This window comes from Rana temporaria, chromosome 13 (genome assembly GCF_905171775.1).
Source record: "Rana temporaria chromosome 13, aRanTem1.1, whole genome shotgun sequence".
In the NCBI taxonomy this organism is placed as follows: Eukaryota; Metazoa; Chordata; class Amphibia; order Anura; family Ranidae; genus Rana; species Rana temporaria.
The window spans coordinates 23,734,430-23,753,680 of NC_053501.1; the positions used below are offsets into that span (position 1 = coordinate 23,734,430).

General features: G+C 44.9%; 1 protein-coding gene across 1 annotated transcript in view; it reads right to left on the minus strand.

Annotated features, from left to right (window-relative positions):
• SOS2 (SOS Ras/Rho guanine nucleotide exchange factor 2) overlaps positions 1–19,251 on the minus strand; it is a 98,776-nt gene that overhangs the window by 48,396 nt on the left and 31,129 nt on the right. The window contains exons 2-6 of the mRNA XM_040332896.1: positions 15,214–15,339; positions 9,764–9,895; positions 9,101–9,265; positions 1,685–1,891; positions 1,311–1,454 (exon numbers count right to left, since the gene is read on the minus strand). Of these exons, the coding sequence (XP_040188830.1) occupies positions 1,311–1,454; positions 1,685–1,891; positions 9,101–9,265; positions 9,764–9,895; positions 15,214–15,339 (774 nt within the window). The remainder of the gene's footprint in view (positions 1–1,310; positions 1,455–1,684; positions 1,892–9,100; positions 9,266–9,763; positions 9,896–15,213; positions 15,340–19,251) is intronic.

Sequence of the window (19,251 nt, forward strand, 5' to 3'; positions counted from 1 at the left end):
TGTGATGTAATTGGCGCATGCGCTCTGAAAGAACGGCCGGCCGTACCGTTTCTTCAGAAGCCTGTGCTGGGACGGATGGCCCCCACGTGCATGCGGGGGAGTGATGTCACGTGTGTCTCTGGCCAGTCACACCGCCAGAGCCCGTTCCCTCAGAAGGAAAATAGGCAAAGATGTATGTGGCCTCCAGCGGGGACAACGTGGGTTTTGTTTACAGGTAAGTGTCATGTAATGCAGTGCCGATCCTGACCTCCCTGGGGCCCTAAGCAAAATGACATGGCACATTAAAAATGAGAATCGGCTTTTGGTCAAGGGTCTTTGGCCTATTACAGACATTATTTCATGTGACAGTCCGTAAGGATGCCCGACTGGCTCTTTTACACTGCCCGATACCGGGCCTATTTGCGCCCCAACAGAAATTGGCCACGTATCTTTTTATTTCTGCCAAAAGGACTATTGCTCAGGCCTGGAAGACTCCGTCGGTTGCTTTCCAGGGGGTGAGATCCAGAATGACGGCTATGATGATTAATGAGCAGATGTCCAGTATATTGAAGGATTCGCATGCAAAATTTCTGAAAGTTTGGGAACCATGGATAAGTTATTCCTTTCCATCCCTGCCCCCGACCAGTTATGGTCGGCTTTAGGAAGTCGTGCTCCGGCGGGTCCCGTGTCCGTGATACTTGCCCTCTTCTGGGGCTCCTCTTTCTCTCTACTCTTTCGCTTTCTCTTTCTTTCCTGTTTGCTTTTTCTGTCATTGCTCTTCGATATAAGGGCCAACAATGTAAGCTGCTGTACTCCTAGGTACAGAATGATGTTTGTGTTTATGACATAGGCCTATATTTCAACCTGGTCCTTCATGGCCTGGGTTATAATTGAACTTGGTGTCTCTTATGTGTTCATGCGCTATTTCTTATATATTTTTTTTGTTGTGTGTTCTATGTCACCCCTGCGTGGGCAAACCATGGCTTGTTATAATTTTTTTTGAAAAATTCAATAAAATATTGAAAAAGAAAAATGAGAATCGGGGGGGTGCTGACGACAGTGACATGTCACAAAGTTGAGAAGTGGGGGTGTTCTGCTGTCGGAAATGACTCAGCCAGCGAGTTTATAAGCGGGGTGAGGGGGCGAAAATGACTTCTCACCAGGCGGGGCCTCTAGTAATTTGGGGGGCCCTTTGCAGCTTGCATAGTGAGCCTATAGCGAGGATCAGCCCTGATTTAATGTAATGTGTAAACGTTTCTAAATGTTCCCTATAACCCCAGAAGATCGTCACTCATTGAGTTTATGTCCACTTTAGGACCCATGGTCCGTACCTCAGCCAAGTCTTCAAAACAGCTTCCAACAAGAGGATGTGGGCTGCTCTCATCGGTCATCTCCACAGTATCCTCAATCAAACCCAGAAGCTTCACTGTAAGTTCATGGATGTCCAGGATATTACTGAAGATGATCTCAATTTCCTGTAAGATGGTAAATGGAATGCTTTACAGGTTAAAACACATAAGCATCATTTAGTTAAATTGTATGGGGAAGATTAGAACCCCAGACTAATTGGAATTGCAAGCAGGAAGTGATGGGAAATCCAATATTTACAGCTGTCATCAGAACAGGAGGTTCGTTACAACTGTAGAGAAGGGAATTCTCCTCGCTTTTCAGAAATTAGCACAGAAATAAAAAAAAAAAGACTTACATTGGATGTAAACAACTTTTTGTTTTCCAGAAAAGCTTCCCGAAAGACTTTGATGATGAGGTTCAGCTCTCGCAAATACTGCCTCTCCCCAGCGATTTCATTCCGCACCAACTCGTAGTAGTTCAGCTCTCCTGTGGAGGAAGGCTCCTCGTCACATAATGCAACAACGCCAATGTCATCGTCTTGGTCAAACATATCCATCAAGACCTGGCAGACAGTATAGAAATATAGGTTAGTTACAAAAAAATAAAAAAAGGGGACACATTTTCTTAACCACTTAAGAACCAGGACTATTCTGACACTTTTTGTTTACAAGTAGTTATTTTTTTGCTAGAAAATAACTTGGAACCCCTAAACATTAGGGCCCAGATTCTCAAAGGAGATACGACGGCGTATCTCCAGATACGCCATCGTATCTCTGAGTCTGAGCCGTCGTATCTGCGCCCGATTCATAGAATCAGTTACGCATAGATTTCTATTAGATCTGACCGGCGTAAGTCTCTTACGCTGTCGGATCTTAACTGCATATTTAAGCTGGCCGCTAGGGGCGTGTACGCCGATTTACGCCTAGAAATATGTAAATCAGCTAGATACGCAAATTCACGAACGTACGCCCGGCCGATGCAGTACAGATACGCCGTTTACGTTAGGCTTTTCCCGGCGTAAAGTTACCCCTGCTATATGGTGGCGTACATGCGGCGTACCAATGTTAAGTATGGACGTCGTTCCTGCGTCGAATTTTGAAAAATTTCCGTAGTTTGCGTAAGTCGTCGGTGAATGGGGCTGGACGTCATTTACGTTCACGTCGAAACCAATACGTCCTTGCGGCGTACTTTGGAGCAATGCACACTGGGATATTCCACGGACGGCGCATGCGCCGTTCGTGAAAAACATCAATCACGTCGGGTCACATAACATTTACATAAAACACGCCCCCCTGTTCCACATTTGAATTAGGCGGGCTTACGTCGGCCTATTTACGATACGCCACCGCAACTTACGGAGCAAGTGCTTTGAGAATACTGCACTTGTCCATCTAAGTTGCGGAGGCGTAACGTAAATAGGATACGTTACGCCCGCTCAAAGAGGCGCCGAACTACGTGAATCTGGGCCTATGAATTTTTATTTTAAGCAGAGGCCCTAGAGAATAAAATGGCAGTCGCTGCATTTTTTTTACGTCACATGATATTTGTGCAGCCGTTTTTCAAACACAACTTTTTGGAATAAATACACTTAAATGAGTGCTAATCAGCCTCTCGAATCACTGCTTTGTGCACTGGTCCAAACCATTTGGTGGAGGGGGGATTATGGTGTGGGGTTGTTTCTCAGGGGTTAGACTTGGCCCCCTTAGTTCCAGTGAAGGGATCTCTTAAGGCGTCGGCATACCAAGACATTTTGGACAATTTCATGCTCCAAACTTTGTAGGAACAGTTTGGGGATGGCCCCTTCCTGTTCCAACATGACTGCCCACCAGTGCACAAAGCAAGGTCCATAAAGACATGAATGAGCGAGTTTGGGGTGGAGGAACTTGACTAGCCTGCACAGAGTCCTGACCTCAACCCAATAGAACACCTTTGGGATGAATTATAGAAGAGATTGCAAGCCAGATCTTGTCGTCCAACATCAGTACCTGACCTCACAAATGTGCTTCTGGAAAAATGGTCAAACATTCCCATAGACACACTCCTAAACCTTGTGGACGGCCTTCCCAGAAGAGTTGAAGCTGTTATAGCTGCAAAGGGCGGGGCCAACTCAATATTGAACTAGAGCTGCAACTAATGATTATTTTCATAATCGATTAGTTGGCCGATTATTGTTTAGATTAATCGATTAATTGGATAATGGCCTTAACAAAAAAAATAAGCATTTAAAAAAAAAATTGGGCCAATTTGTTGTTGGGCAGATTACAAAACACAAATTGCCACAAAAACACATTACATGCTTTTCTGCAGCTTCTCCATTGAAGTATATTGAACCAAAAAAAAACAAAATAGCACCGTTTTGCGTTAAAAATTCCTTGCCCTTTCCAAATACGCAGCAGCTGAAAAAAAATCATGGATGTGAACGTGTCCCATAGGAAAACATGTAACTGAACTGTAGTGTGTTTCTCCAAAAAGCACCAAAAAACAGAGGTGTGACCCCGGCCTGAGATGTTTAGTAACATAATGGGGTTAAAAAAACAAAATAAGTACAAAAAGAGCAAAAAATCACTACTGTAAGGGGCTCATTTTTTTTATTGTGGGACAGTGAAAGTAATATTTACAGTAGCGATTTGCTTTTTTGTACTATAAAAGAGCAAATTTTTGTTTTTTTAACCCCATTATGTTACTGGCCGATTAATCGATCATGAAAATTGTAATTGATTAGTTGTTTCGGCCCTATATTGAACCCTACGGACTAATAGCTGAATTCAGGTACGGCGGCGCATTGTTGCGGCGGCGTAGCGTATCGTATTTACACTACGCCGCCGTAAGTTAGCAAGGCAAGTACTGTATTCACAAAGTACTTGCCTGCTAAGTTACAGCTGCGTAGCGTAAATGGGGCCGGCGTATGCACGCCTAATTCAAATGAGGATGTGGGGGGCGTGTTTTATGTAAACTAACTGTGACCTGACGTGATTGACGTTTTTGTCGAACGGCGCTGGCGCCGTCCGTGTACATATCCCAGTGTGCATTACGGCAAAGTACGCCGCACGGACGTATTGGTTTAGACGTGGACGTAAAATACGTCCAGCCCTATTCACGGACGACTTACGCAAACGACGTAAATTTTTCAAATTTCGACGCGGGAACGACGGCCATACTTAACATTGGCTACGCCACCTAGGGGGCAGCTTTATCTTTAGGCTGCCTATCTCTTACGGAAACGGCGTATCTGTACTGCGTCGGCCGGGCGTACGTTCGTGAATCGGCGTATCTAGTCATTTACATATTCTACGCCGAACGCAATGGAAGCGCCACCTACCGGCCAGCCTAAAAATTACACTTTAAGATACGACGGTGTAAGACACTTACGCCGCTCGTATCTTAGCCTAATTTAAGCGTATCTGGTTACCAGAATACGCTTAAATTTGCGTCGGCGCAGATTCTGACTTAGGCCGACGTATCTACTGATACGCCGGCCTAAGTCTTTCTGAATCCACCTATAAGACTGGGATGTCATTACAGTTCATGTAAAGGCAAGCGTCCCAATACTTTTGATAATGCAGTGTATTGTGTGCCACACCTCTGAATGGCCCTGAACAGCCTGCAACATTAGAAATCATTTAGTTCATGATCTGCTCAGATTGAATTGCCATGGTTTGTGACAGAAGCATGGGGTGGTGTCTGGAGTTCTCCTTCCCACTTTCTGTGTACCAATTCATTTCCATAGCTCTATTATCAAATGAAACACAAACTGTGTTTACAAAGTGAGGCACTGAACACCTTCTACCTACGCACACACCCAGCCAGCCACCTCACCCAGACTATTGTTGTAGGACATGTACTAAAATCATAGACTCATTGAGCCTGGAGTGGAAAGATGGAGCGTGGTGGACATGCCCCGTCCATTCAGCAGACCAAACCAGCTACGTGGCTGACCACTGACAGCCAACCACAGCAGTCGCACGATTGGCCAAGCAAACAAGTTCACCTTTTCTTTTTTTCTGAAAAGTAAACTAACCCTATAAGGCAGATATTCCACTGTGTGCAAACTAGTGGTGCACCGAAAATGCAGGATGACAGTTTTTTAAAAATATTTATATTTTTAAATATAATTGTATTATATTTAACTTTTTAAATTATTATCATCAATTTAAATTAATATGAATTTATTGTTGGCCATTATTGGCACATTTAGTGCAAGAAAAGCTAAAAAAAAAATTCAGTCTGCAGTCTCTGAGCATCTCTTGTATCATGTCTGCAATCTCTTACTTAAACTTAAACACACTGCTAATAGTATTAGCAAAATTTCCAGTCGGTGAACCTCTAACATACCGTATTTATCGGCGTATACCGCGCACTTTTTTGCCCTGAAAATCAGGGCAAAATCGTGGGTGCGCAATATACGCCGATACCCGCTTCCCGCGCGGTGTTTGAACCACTGCGCCGGCATATACCGAGCGCAGTACACTCGGGTATAGTCGGGCAGGCTCGGCTCGCGGTCACGTCCTGTACGTCCTTTACGCGAGAGGAGCCGAGCCTGCCCGAGTGTACTGCGCTCGGTATATGTCGGCGCAGTGGTTCAAACACAGCGTGGGAAGCGGGGATCGAGCGGGGAGGACACCACGGTGGCCGAAGGACGCCGGACCGGACGAGGCCGCCGATGGACGACGGGCAGGACGTGATGGATGACGGGCAAGACACATCCAAACTAAGTATTTTTTTTTTTCAGGAATTTTCCTTCAAGTTTGGGGGTGCGCGCTATACGCCGGAGCGCGTTATAGCCAGATAACTACGGTACATGATACAGGAGATGGTCAGAGACTACAGAAATGATACAAGAGATATAATGCAGCCTCACCGGTGCCCGTCAGATGCAGCCCCACCGGTGCCCGTCAGATGCAGCCCCACCGGTGCCCGTCAGATGCAGCCCCACCGGTGCCCGTCAGATGCAGCCCCACCGGTGCCTTTCAGAAGACGGATGACACCCCCGCAATGTGCAGCACCTGGGATAGACCCCGCCCCTTTTCAATGCCATTATCGGCACCTTTTCTTCTTTTTCGGCTGCATGCCGAAAACACAGTTTCCCCGCGATATGTTTTGGTGGCCGTAATTTCGGTGCACCACTAATGCAAACCCCAAATTTTCTATTGTGTTCGACATAATCTGTGGTTTAATACCACTTGAAAGCGTAACTTTAGTAAAAAAAAAATTAAGTCCTGCTAGATCCCTTTAGACTGGGCCCTTTTGCAGGTATAGCTATGTAAAATCCAGTAATACACTATCTCGCCCTGCTCTGCACATGCTCAGTTGCTCTCTATTTTTTAGCCAATGTCGAGTTTGTAGAGGCTGATCTGCTGACAGCCTTTAAAGGGGTTGTAAAGGAATTTTTTTTTTTTTCATAATAAGCATCCTTTACCTGCAGACATTCCTCTTCACTTCCTCATTGTTCGTTTTTGCTCAAAAGTTGCTCTATTTCTTCTCTGTTCTGTTAACTTCCTGCTTGTCTGATTTTACTCACCACCGTGAAGGGAGGCTTTACTGCGGTGGTCAGTGACGTGCTCACCCCCTCCTGGGAACTACATCTGTGCGGCAGGACGCTCTCTACGTGTTAGAGACTTCAAGGAGGTGTGAATTACTGGGCGCGCCGCAATGCATACTGGGAAATGTAGTTCTTAAATGAACGAGCGCCGCAAACCAGGAAGTGAATGAGAGAACAGAAACTAGAACGCCGGAGGTGATATAGATGAAGGAATATAATAGGTATTTACTTGTTTTCTAACAGAATCATTACACTATTCTGTCTGTCTACCTTGCAGACATTAATTTTAGGCAAACAAAAAAAAATTCCTTTACAACTCCTTTAAAGCACAATTGAACCCTCCTCCTATTCCTTACAGCCAATGAAGCTGCTTCTGTTTGAATGGCTACTGCCATGGTGCCGCACAGGTGATCAGTTATGACACCAGCCATTTGATGGTTTGACAGTTTGGTTGAGGACACAATCAAATGTGACAGTTTTCATTTCCAGCATTCCAGGAATGTAACCGTTGTTTTTAAAACCAGTAAGAACCCTATCAAACTTTGCCATGACATCAAAACATGCCTGTGTAATCTTGAAGTCTATGGACCTCAAGCCACATGAAAGTCAGACCAAAAGTAGTAAAGGGACTACTTTGAAGTCCCTGCGACTTGAAGTTGCACAGAGATGAATGGTACTCATTAAAAATCATGGGGTACAACCTGTCATGCAACTTTGCAGTCCCAAGTTGCAGGACAAGTCACACAAGTGTGAAAGGGGCCTAATTTGATGGGTTTAATTCCGCTTTGTAATTTACTGCTGTTCAGGGGCGCTGGGCTTCAGCAAAATGGTCACCTCCAGCAAGAAGACACAGGTCCAACGCTGGAGGCAATTTACAACACACACTCATGTTGGTAGCATAATTATTAATGCATGTTCCTTGCTAAAGAACATTTTTTATTATCAAGTTGTTATGTATAAAGTTCCGCTTTAGGTAACCAAAATTTGATTTGTTTTGCACTGTGAAAAAAAAAAAATACCAGCAGAACAAAGCCCCCACTCCTCCCCCAATAACAATGTAATGATCCCTTTGATATTAAAGTGGAGTTCCACCCATAAATATAACATTACATCAGTAGTTTTAAAAAAAATGTCATTAGTCCTTTACGAAATGTTTTTTTTTTTTTAGATGCCTTCAAAGTGTTGTTGCTAGGCAGAATAGTTAATCTTCCCTCTTCCTGCACCTAGGTGCTTAATGCTTCCTAACCTACACCGCACAGACTCCTGGGAATGTAGTGGGTGTAACTTTCCAGGAGTCTGTGCACTCCCCAGTCTCAAAGAATCATGTGACTTGGACAGCACAGGTGCTGAAACCTGATCTGACACTGCTTGTGCAGCACTGAGCATTTTTCGAGATCTGCAAGGCTGAAATCCAGGAAGTCATACAGTCTGGCTTCATGATGCCCACACTTAAGATGGCCCCAGTCAATTTCTATTTTATAAAGTGTCTAAATGCTGTAACAACCTAACAAAACGGACCTTAGTTTACAGGCTAACTTTACTAGAATACATTAAGCTTGTCTATTACAGGGGTATTTATATTTAAAACGTTGTGGCCGGAACTCCGCTTTAAAGGGGTGGTTCATCCTAAAAACTACTTTTTCTTATTACACTGGCCCCCCCCCCCCCACATTACAATACGATTATGCCTATTATCTTTTTTTTGATGCTGTACATACCTTCGTACAGCTATTCACCCGTGGCTTCCGGGTTGCGAGTCCTGCGGGAGTGGGCGTTCCTAACATGTCTGTGATTGACCAAAAACGAGCTCCCCCCGTCGCGTAAGCCGCGTCACGGTTGGCGAAAGGAGCCGAACGGCGATGCGCATGCGCAGAGTTCGTTTTTGGTCAAAATGTCAATCACAGACATGTTAGGAACGCCCACTCGCGCGGGACTCGCAACCCGGAAGCCACGGGTGAATAGCTGTACGAAGGTATGTACAGCATCAAAAAAAAGATAATAGGTTTAATCGTATTGTAATGTGGGGGGCCAGTGTAATAAGAAAAAGTAGTTTTTAGGGTGAACCACCCCTTTAAGTAATGACAGTCATTAGCAAATTATAAGCCAGTAGCTGAATTCTGAAAATGGCCCCAATGTAGACAACTGATAGAGCCGAAATTGTTAATGGAACTGGTCTATGAGCGCCATCCAATTCTCTGTAAGTCAGCATCTGACCGCATTCCATCATCTTACCTTATCAGCGCACATGGACACTTTGATGTCCTGCTGAGAGATCTCATAATGACGGATGTTAAAGACATAATTTCCAGCTAGCTTCAGAATATCAGCTGAAATGTATTCCAACACGGCCACAATGTACAGACATACGTTATAATCCACTTTGTATCCAAGCACCTCCTGTGAGGAACAAAACGAGAAGAAGGTAAAAACTGCTAAACCAGAAGAAAAAAATATATATAAACATTTCTAACACAACAAGGTAACAAAGCAATTGACCATTTTCACCAGCATTGCGACCAATCTTCTCATCACTAAAGACAACAATGTACATTAGGAGGAACAAAGACTCCAATGTTACATTAAAGGAAATCCACCTTCACTGAAAAAAATTATATAAAACAACATTAAAACATTTGTTAACCCCCCCCAAAAAAAAAAAAAAAACAGAAATCAGATGACCGGGAACAGACAGTCCCGGGTCCCAATCGTTAGTATGAGACCCCGGTCTCTGTGCTGGGAGCATGCTATGCGGCGCGCTCCCGGCACAAAAGGGAGGTACGCAAATATGCGACCCCACAGAAAAAAATCCCACTTCCGTGAGGCCACATATGTGCGCGGTCAGTGCAAAGGGGTTCATTTGAACCTTTCAACTATAATGGAAAATAGTAAACTTACCTTTAACAATGGATGAATTTTATCAACAGGCAGAAGCAGGGGGTTCCTTCGCTTGCGTTTTTCGATGGCAGATTGAGCATCTGCTATGGCCCATTTATCGATCGGGTGGGGAAAAGTCTTTTGGACTCTTTCCTGATATATAAGAAAAGGGAACATAACGTGAAAGATACAAAAATGAAATTATACACATCATTTTTTATAGATATACACTCTTATCTCTAGGCAAAACCCTTGTTTTAATTTTGGATAGCGGTGAAGAGTTAAACCATGCGACAAGTATTTACTGTGCCCATTGGGGAGATTGAAAAAGTGGGGGGGAAGCAAACATTTTAGTGTCGCCCCTAGAACAAAAGGTGAGGATAAATCTTATAGAGGGATTCCTTCATCCGCCATGTTTGTGTAGATGGACAAGTCTGTTTAAAAAAAAACAGTGTATGGCCAGCTTAACCACTTAGCACATTTACTATTACAGGGCGGCCCTCCTGCGCAGAATCATGTATACATACGTTATTCTGCACTTACGTCTAGGGGGCGCACGCACGCGAGCCGCTGGCGACCTCTTCTGCTCACAGCAGAAGCCAATCACAAGGCAGATTTCCATTCTGATTGGGGGGGCAGAGTAAAAGCAGCACTTATAGTACACCAAAACACTGGCTAGGCACACATTTAATCCTTTGATCACCCTAGATGTTTAACCCCTTCCCAGCCAGTGTTATTAGTACAGTGACAGGGCATATTTTTAGCACTGATCTCTGTATTAGTGTCACTGGTTCCACAAAAGTGTCAAATGCCAAATAGTGTCTGATTGTCCGCCACAATATTGCAATCCTACTATAAGTCGCTGATCGCCACCATTACTAGTATATTTAAAAAAAAAATATATATATATATATATATATATATATATATATATATATATATATATATATATATATATATATATACCGTATATATATATATATATATATATATATATATATATATATATATATATATATATATATATATATATATATATATATATATATATTCCAGTACATATGACCTGAAGGTGCAAAAAAAATGGCCTAAATGCACGTCTCAGCGCCACAAAACCAGGATGTCTCTGAGCTGACAATTGTCAATAGAATGGATGAGCACAATCCATAAAACAAACAGTATCACTATTTTGCAAAAGGATATGGTAATAAAAGCAGCTATTTAAAGTCCAAAATTCAAAGACTCAGAGCACATAAAAATTAAAATGTATCAAAACTGAAACTAAAAAGCCCAAATGATAAAACAGCGCTTATTTTAGTTGGTTAAATGCCCAACTGCATAAAAGCATTTGCATGGTGACGATGCAACAAAGATATTCTACAGTGATGGGTGCTTGTAACAATAGGTACGTGATGGATCCTACACCTGCTCCCAATCTTCACCACAAGTGAGGCACACTCCCCTTCGGGGTACAAACTCAACACAAGGCCAATAAACTGAGCCTTAAGAAATAACTGTCACTGGAACATCCTTCAGCACTGACAGGGTCAGCATGGGTTAATACTCCATATGCATATATAAAGACAAGAAGGCACCAACATAGTGTAATTGCATATCCCTGATCTAGGGTGATCAAAGGGTTTACATGTGCCTAGCCAGTGTTTTTGTATACTGCGTTAGGTGCTTTCACTAAGGAAAGTGGTTGATTTTATTCCCTGCTTCACAGGGAAAGAAAATCTACCCCTTTCTCCCTGTCAGAACGACGCTCTGCCTTCTTTACACAGGCAGAGTTCCGTTCTGTGTGCTTTCCTGATGATCGGCGGGTGCCGGTGGAGATCCAATCGCCGGCACCCACTGATCGGCTTCTGCTGTGACAAAACACAGCAGAAGCAGCGGCGCACTGGCACCGTGTGCCCCCTACCTGGAAGTGCCGAGCCACGTACCAGGTATGTAATCCAGCGCAGAAGCGCCGATTTGCCTCCGTACATCCTCGCGGTCAGCAAGCGTTTAAAGCTTCTCATTAACGGCTATGTGTAAATACTTAAATGCCCATAGGCGGGTCACAGGTTTACTACAGGATAAGATCTGAATTCTCATTACTATTTTCAGGATGACCAACTCCGACAAAGTCAGAGGCCTTTCGCTGACCACAGTTTGCTGGAACTTTTCCTCTTCCAAGCTGCCATGAACCCTTCTATGCTTTATTTCAATCTCTCTCTCTCCCTGTCTGTGGAGCAGGGCTCTAGAGGACTGAGGCATAGACCGCAATCTATTCCTAGAAACTACTCACTGAGATAAGATTCATTTATAATCCATCCATAGACAAGATTGACAACAGCGGGACAAAAATGTCTTCCAAAACTCAAATGCAGTTCTTGGCTACAAAACTGCAAAGTGGTGCCAACTCTACCCACAACTATAGTAAGGCCAGGACCGCGCCACATCTTCATTATAGAGAGATGGAGAATAATTGCCTTATGCCACACTCTACACACCCCGAGGAAAAAAAAAAAGAAGAAAAGTCATAAATGCTTTCCTTGTGCACAAAGGCTACCCACAGGCATAAGAAGGTCGGAGAAAAGGGAAACTTGAAAGCTGAACAGCAGCCATATAAAATGAAAATATTTATGTCCACATAAAAATTTACCTTTTATTATTAACCACTTCTATACCGGGCCTATTTTGGCACTTCTCTCCCACATGCATAAATCATATTTTTTTTGTTAGAAAATTACTCAGAATCCTCAAACACTATATATGTTTTTTTAGCAGACACCCTAGGGAATAAAATGCCGGACATTGCAACTTTTTATCTCGCACAGTATTTGCGCAATCATTTTTGGGTAAAAAAACGGTTTTGTGAATTAAAAAATAACAAAACAGTAAAGTTAGCCCAATTTTTTTGCATAATGTGAAAGATGAAGTTACGCCGAGTAAATAGTTACCTAACATGTCACGCTTTAAAATTGCGCACACTCATGGAATGGCGCCAAATGTCAGTACTTAAAAATCTCCATAGGCGTCGCTTATTTTTTTTTTTTTACAAGTTACAAATTTAGAGTTACAGAGTAGGTCTAGTACTAGAATTGTTGCTGGCGCTCTAACGCACGCGGCGATACCTCACATATGTGGTTTGAACGGCGTTTACATATGTGGGTGGGACTTACGTGTGTGTTCGCTTCTGCGCGCGAGCTACCGGGGATAGGGGCGTTTAAAAAAAAATAATATTATTTTATTTTTTATTTTACTCAATTTCTTTTATTATTTTTACACTTTTTTTAAAAAAAAAAAATTTTGATCACTTTTATTCCTATTACAAGGAATGTAAACACCCCTTGTAATAGGAATGGTTCGTGACAGGTACTCTTTATGGAGAGAAGCGGGGTCAATAAGATCCCACATCTCTCCTCCAGGCTGGAAAGCATTAGATCGTGAAAAAAAAATTCACTGATCACATGCCGACAGCCGCGACTGCGGCTGTGTTTACATTCCAGGACCCAGGCGTGACGTCATAACATCGCGCCCGGGCCTCCGACGATCATAGAGATGACTGGTGACCATCTGGTCACCAGTCTACTCTATGGTTTCCATCGGACGCTGGCGGATCGTTTCTCCGGGTCTCCGATGGCAAAGGAGAGCCCGGAGAAGCACCGGATGGCGGCGGGAGGGGGGGGCGCCTATAAGAACGGAACCGCCGCTATGATCGTTCTTATGGTGCAGGGATTCGCCGGCTGAAGAGATGGATATCTGAATGATGCCTGTGGCTGCAGGCATCATTCAGATATCCCCATTGAAAGTCCAGGACGTCATATGACGTCCTTGGGCTGGAAGTGGTTAAAGTAGAACTATAAGCAACACTTTTTTTAATTACGGATAGAATAAGAGAGGGTTATAACCCCTGTATGATTTTTTTTTTTCGGCCATTGGTGTCTCATGTATAAAAAGTCACATCAAAGTTGTATCAAAGTTGGACTCAAACGTTTCACTGAAAGTCGTGCGACTTTGGAGTCGGGCTAGTGTGAACCGAGCCCGAGAGCATTTTAATTTTTGCATGCTAGTCTCATATAGAAAACCAATAGGTTACTAGAGTTACAAAGATCCTCGTAAGACAAAATACAACTTCCCACGGTGATGTAACGCATTGTATTGTTAATAAAGGCTCTTGCTCTTTGGGAAATTCACAGCCTGGTTGTTTTGTTACTTTCCACATCAGTATTCTTTTGTTTCCGAGCATGTGTGGTCTTGGCCACTTGATTTTTTTTTTTTTTTTTTTTAAGGACGAAAATTGTATGGATTAAACAAAAACTGTTTGTTCTGTTACAAGAACATTTTTTGCGCTTGCCCCTTTGGATAATTTCGGATGAACCGTTGTGATCGGCTCTAGGAAGCTGTGTACCAACGATCAGATTATCGGACGATCGCTCTGAAAGTTGTATTTTGCGTCCAATGTTCTCATTGGCCCGGATTCAGTAAGATTTGCGCATAAATTACGGAGGCACAGGGCAACGATTTTGCCCTGCGCCCCCGCAAATTTGCGCCGCTGCCCTCGAATCACGGAGCAGTAGCTCCGTAAATTGCGAGGGCGCGCCGGCAAAATTGCCCGGCGTAAGCGCACGCAATTTAAATGATCCCGCAGGGGGCGGGAATCATTTAAATTAGGCGCATTCCCGCGCCGATCGTAAAGCGCATGCGCCGTCGGGAAGCTTTCCCGACGTGCATTGCGGCAAATGACGTCGCAAGGACGTCATTTGCTTCAAAGTGAACGTGAATGGCGTCCAGCGCCATTCACGAATCACTTACGCAAACAACGTGAAATTCAAATTTCACGACGCGAGAACAGCGGGTAAACTTTAGCATTGGCTGCCCCTATTATTAGAAGGGGCAGCCTTACGCTAAAGACGCCGTACGGAAACTCCGTAACTTGCGAACGCAGGGCTCGCGCAACATTGTGAATCGGTGTTGGTATGCAATTTGCATAATATACACTGAGCACAATGGGAGCGCCCCCTAGCGGTCATCGCAAGAATGCAGCCTAAAATCTGCGTGGCATAAGAGCCTTATGCCACGCAGATTTTAGGCTGCAGTCGGCGTTACGATGTTCCTGAATCAGGAGCATTCGTAACGCCGGAGCAAGTCAGCAATTGCGCTGCGTAACTATGGTTACGCAGGCGCAATTGCTCTCTGAATCCGGGCCATTGTGTATACTGGGAAATAGTACATCTAGCAGTTTTGGGAAGAAGTTAACTTTAGCCATTTGCAACAGCCATTCATATCATGACTGTAGGGTAAGATAGATACTGGGATAAAATCATCTCACTCCCCCCTACTATATGGACATGTGGGGACTATGGACATTCATTGTCTGCAAATATACAGGAACAGATTCATTCAACCTTTAATAGAATATAGGTTGTTGTTATACACATAGCGTCTGTTGCGGATGAGAAGCGCTCCATACCCTGGCATCTTACCTCCACATCCTGAACTGTCCTTGGCTGGGCAATACAAAGCTTATTAAGGAGCTGCAGGATGAGTTCTTCAATGTAGTACAAGGAGTCCTCTTTAGCGGACAGTGTGGGGTGGACTTGTTGCAGGACCTGAAATAGAATTGAAACTCTATTAAATTTATTATGACCAAACTGGGGCCGGTAATACTTTTTTTTTTTTAAACATTCTTCATTTTGATACTTTTAAATATTGTATAGAAGGAATGCAGCCAGAGAAAATTACCGAAAAATATTGCAGCTGGTACCAGACTTCTGCTGCCAATCAAAATGTTTCTGGACATCTTAAAGCGGATTTTCAGTGCATCTGAGCACCACAAACCAAAAAAAACACTATTTAAAGCAGAGTTCCACTCAAAAGTTGAACTTCCGCTCATCGAAATTCCTCCCCCTCTCCGGTGCCAAAATTGGCACCTTTCGGGGGCAGGGGGTCCGATAGGACCTCTGTCTTTAACAGGTATCCTTTCCCACTTCCGGGAGTCCGGGCGGGGCTCCCTCCTCCCTTCCCGGGGCCAATAGGAGAGAGGAGCGGCCTCCCATATGCGAAGTAGGGTTCCCGCCGTGAAGTCGAAAGGCTACACCACCGGGTTCCCTTACCCACAATGGTGGCGGCGGCGGCAGCACGCGACAGCTGATGGAAACACCAGCTGCGGGTGCCGACATCGCTGGACTCCAGGACAGGCAAGTGTCCATTTAGAAGAATGGCACGTACAGGCATATGGGCGTACATGTACGTCCCGGCCTTTCCGCGGGTCGGGGGTCAGAAACCCGCGGGGAGCGATCCGGGACGAGGGCGCGGCTATTCGTTTCTAGCCGCTCCGTCGCGATCGCTCCCCGGAGCTGAAGAACGGGGAGAGCCGTATGTAAACACGGCTTCCCCGTGGCTTCACTGTGGCGGCTGCATCGATCGAGTGATCCCTTATATAAGGGAGACTCGATCGATGACGTCAGACCTACAGCCACACCCCCCTACAGTTGTAAACACACACTAGGTGAACACTAACTCCTACAGCGCCCCCTGTGGTTAACTCGCAAACTGCAACTTTCATTTTCACAATAAACAATGCAATTTAAATGCATTTTTTGCTGTGAAAATGACAATGGTCCCAAAAATGTGTCAAAATTGTCCGAAGTGTCCGCCATAATGTCGCAGTCACGAAAAAAAAAAAAACGCTGATCGCCGCCATTAGTAGTAAAAAAAAAAAAAAAATAATAATAAAACTATCCCCTATTTTATAAATGCTATAAATTGTGCGCAAACCAATCGATAAACGCTTATTGCGATTTTTTTTACCAAAAATAGGTAGAAGAATATGTATCGGCCTAAACTGAGGAAAAAAAACATTTATATATGTTTTTGGGGGATATTTATTATAGCAAAAAGTAAAAAATATTGCATTTTTTTTCAAAATTGTCGCTCTATTTTTGTTTATAGCGCAAAAAATAAAAACCACAGAGGTGATCAAATACCACCAAAAGAAAGCTCTATTTGTGGGGAAAAAAGGACGCCAATTTTGTTTGGGAGCCACGTCGCACAACCGCGCAATTGTCCGTTAAAGCGATGCAGTGCCGAATTGTAAAAACGCCTTTGGGCATTTAGCAGCATATTGGTCTGGGGCTTAAGTGGTTAAAAGCCAGCAGCTGCAGTATGTGTAGTGGCTGGCTTTTATTTTATTTTTTCTTGGGCGGAATACCGCTTTAAATAGTTTTTAATAGTCAAACAACCTCCCCCATCCATCCATGTCTTCATGCTTTATTTTGTTGAGAAATCACTTTGAAAAACATCTCTCTAGTATTCCTGGCCGTGGTCATCTGGAGAAAGGGCAGATGATTTGTGTAGCATTTACTTCCTGGAATCCACCTGCTTTTAGCCCAAGCATGCATGCAGGAGGATGTGCTTAGTAGAGAAAACCCCTCCTCTCCTCCTGAAGACTCCTGGGATGTATGACATAATTTGCCAAGAAACCAAGAAGTAACTGAAGAAATTTAAAATATAAAAAGTTTAAAATAAGTAAATATGATATACTTTCCTATCCATTTACTAATGCTAGCAGCATAAGGATTAAAATGAACCCCTTTACAGCCGCCTAATACAACTTTAATGCCCACGCAGGGTGGCCAATGTTTGAGCTTAGAAGAAGAGAAACACTGGAATACTAGTCGGTACCAGTGTGCAAGTTTATTTGCTTTGGAAGGATAAAACGCCTCTAAAGCCCCATACACACAAGCAGAATGTCAGGAGACATTTGCCAGTACAAAAAATACTATAGCGTGTTACTTGGCGGTCGACCGATTATCAGGGCCGATCTTCATAATTTTTTACTTCTACTGGTCAGACCTCCCCCTGTCCCGGCTCGGCGCAGTCTCTGCCAATCTACTCCTGTATGTACCATTTTCAGCGGGGGTCCCCAACCCCCAGGTCTTGAAAGCTGCTCTATCAGCGGTGCGGCGGGCAGAAGAGATGACATCATCTCTCACTGCCCGCCTCACATCACAGATGTTCCACCCCTATAGCAGGGTCACAAAGGCTGCTCTTGACAGAGCTGCAGCTGCTGGCCGGGCAGCAAGATAGTTACGTCAACTCTCACCGTCGCCCGCATGTGGAAGTTTACACGCTTGGACGCTGCTGCATATGGGTGTGCAGGCGACGGCGACAAGCTGCATATGGGTGTGCAGGCGACAAGCTGCATATGGGTGTGCAGGCGACAAGCTGCATATGGGTGTGCAGGCGACAAGCTGCATATGGGTGTGCAGGCGACAAGCTGCATATGGGTGTGCAGGCGACAAGCTGCATATGGGTGTGCAGGCGACAAGCTGCATATGGGTGTGCAGGCGACAGTGGCAAGTGACACGTTGCCTCTGGGTGACAGTGGCAAGTGACACGTTGCCTCTGGGTGACAGTGGCAAGTGACACGTTGCCTCTGGGTGACAGTGGCAAGTGACACGTTGCCTCTGGGTGACAGTGGCAAGTGACACGTTGCCTCTGGGTGACAGTGGCAAGTGACACGTTGCCTCTGGGTGACAGTGGCAAGTGACACGTTGCCTCTGGGTGACAGTGGCAAGTGACACGTTGCCTCTGGGTGACAGTGGCAAGTGACACGTTGCCTCTGGGTGACAGTGGCAAGTGACACGTTGCCTCTGGGTGACAGTGGCAAGTGACACGTTGCCTCTGGGTGACAGTGGCAAGTGACACGTTGCCTCTGGGTGACAGTGGCAAGTGACACGTTGCCTCTGGGTGACAGTGGCAAGTGACACGTTGCCTCTGGGTGACAGTGGCAAGTGACACGTTGCCTCTGGGTGACAGTGGCAAGTGACACGTTGCCTCTGGGTGACAGTGGCAAGTGACACGTTGCCTCTGGGTGACAGTGGCAAGTGACACGTTGCCTCTGGGTGACAGTGGCAAGTGACACGCTGCCTCTGGGTGACAGTGGCAAGTGACACGCTGCCTCTGGGTGACAGTGGCAAGTGACACGCTGCCTCTGGGTGACAGTGGCAAGTGACACGCTGCCTCTGGGTGACAGTGGCAAGTGACACGCTGCCTCTGGGTGACAGTGGCAAGTGACACGCTGCCTCTGGGTGACAGTGGCAAGTGACACGCTGCCTCTGGGTGACAGTGGCAAGTGACACGCTGCCTCTGGGTGACAGTGGCAAGTGACACGCTGCCTCTGGGTGACCGTGGCAAGTGACACGCTGCATCTGGGTGACAGGGGACAGTGGCAAGTGACACGCTGCATCTGGGTGACAGGGGACAGTGGCAAGTGACACGCTGCATATGGGTGGCAGGTGACAGTGGCAAGTGACATGCTGCATCTGGGCGACAGGGGACAGTGGCAAGCTGCATATGGGTGGCAGGTTACTTTGGCAAGTGACATACTGAATTTGGGTTGCAGGTGACCCCCCCCTTGTGTTGATTTTTTAAAACTTTAAATGTACAGAATATCGGCACCTGTTATCGGCCATCAGCGCTGAAAAAACGATATTGGTCTATCCCTAGAGTGGGTATGT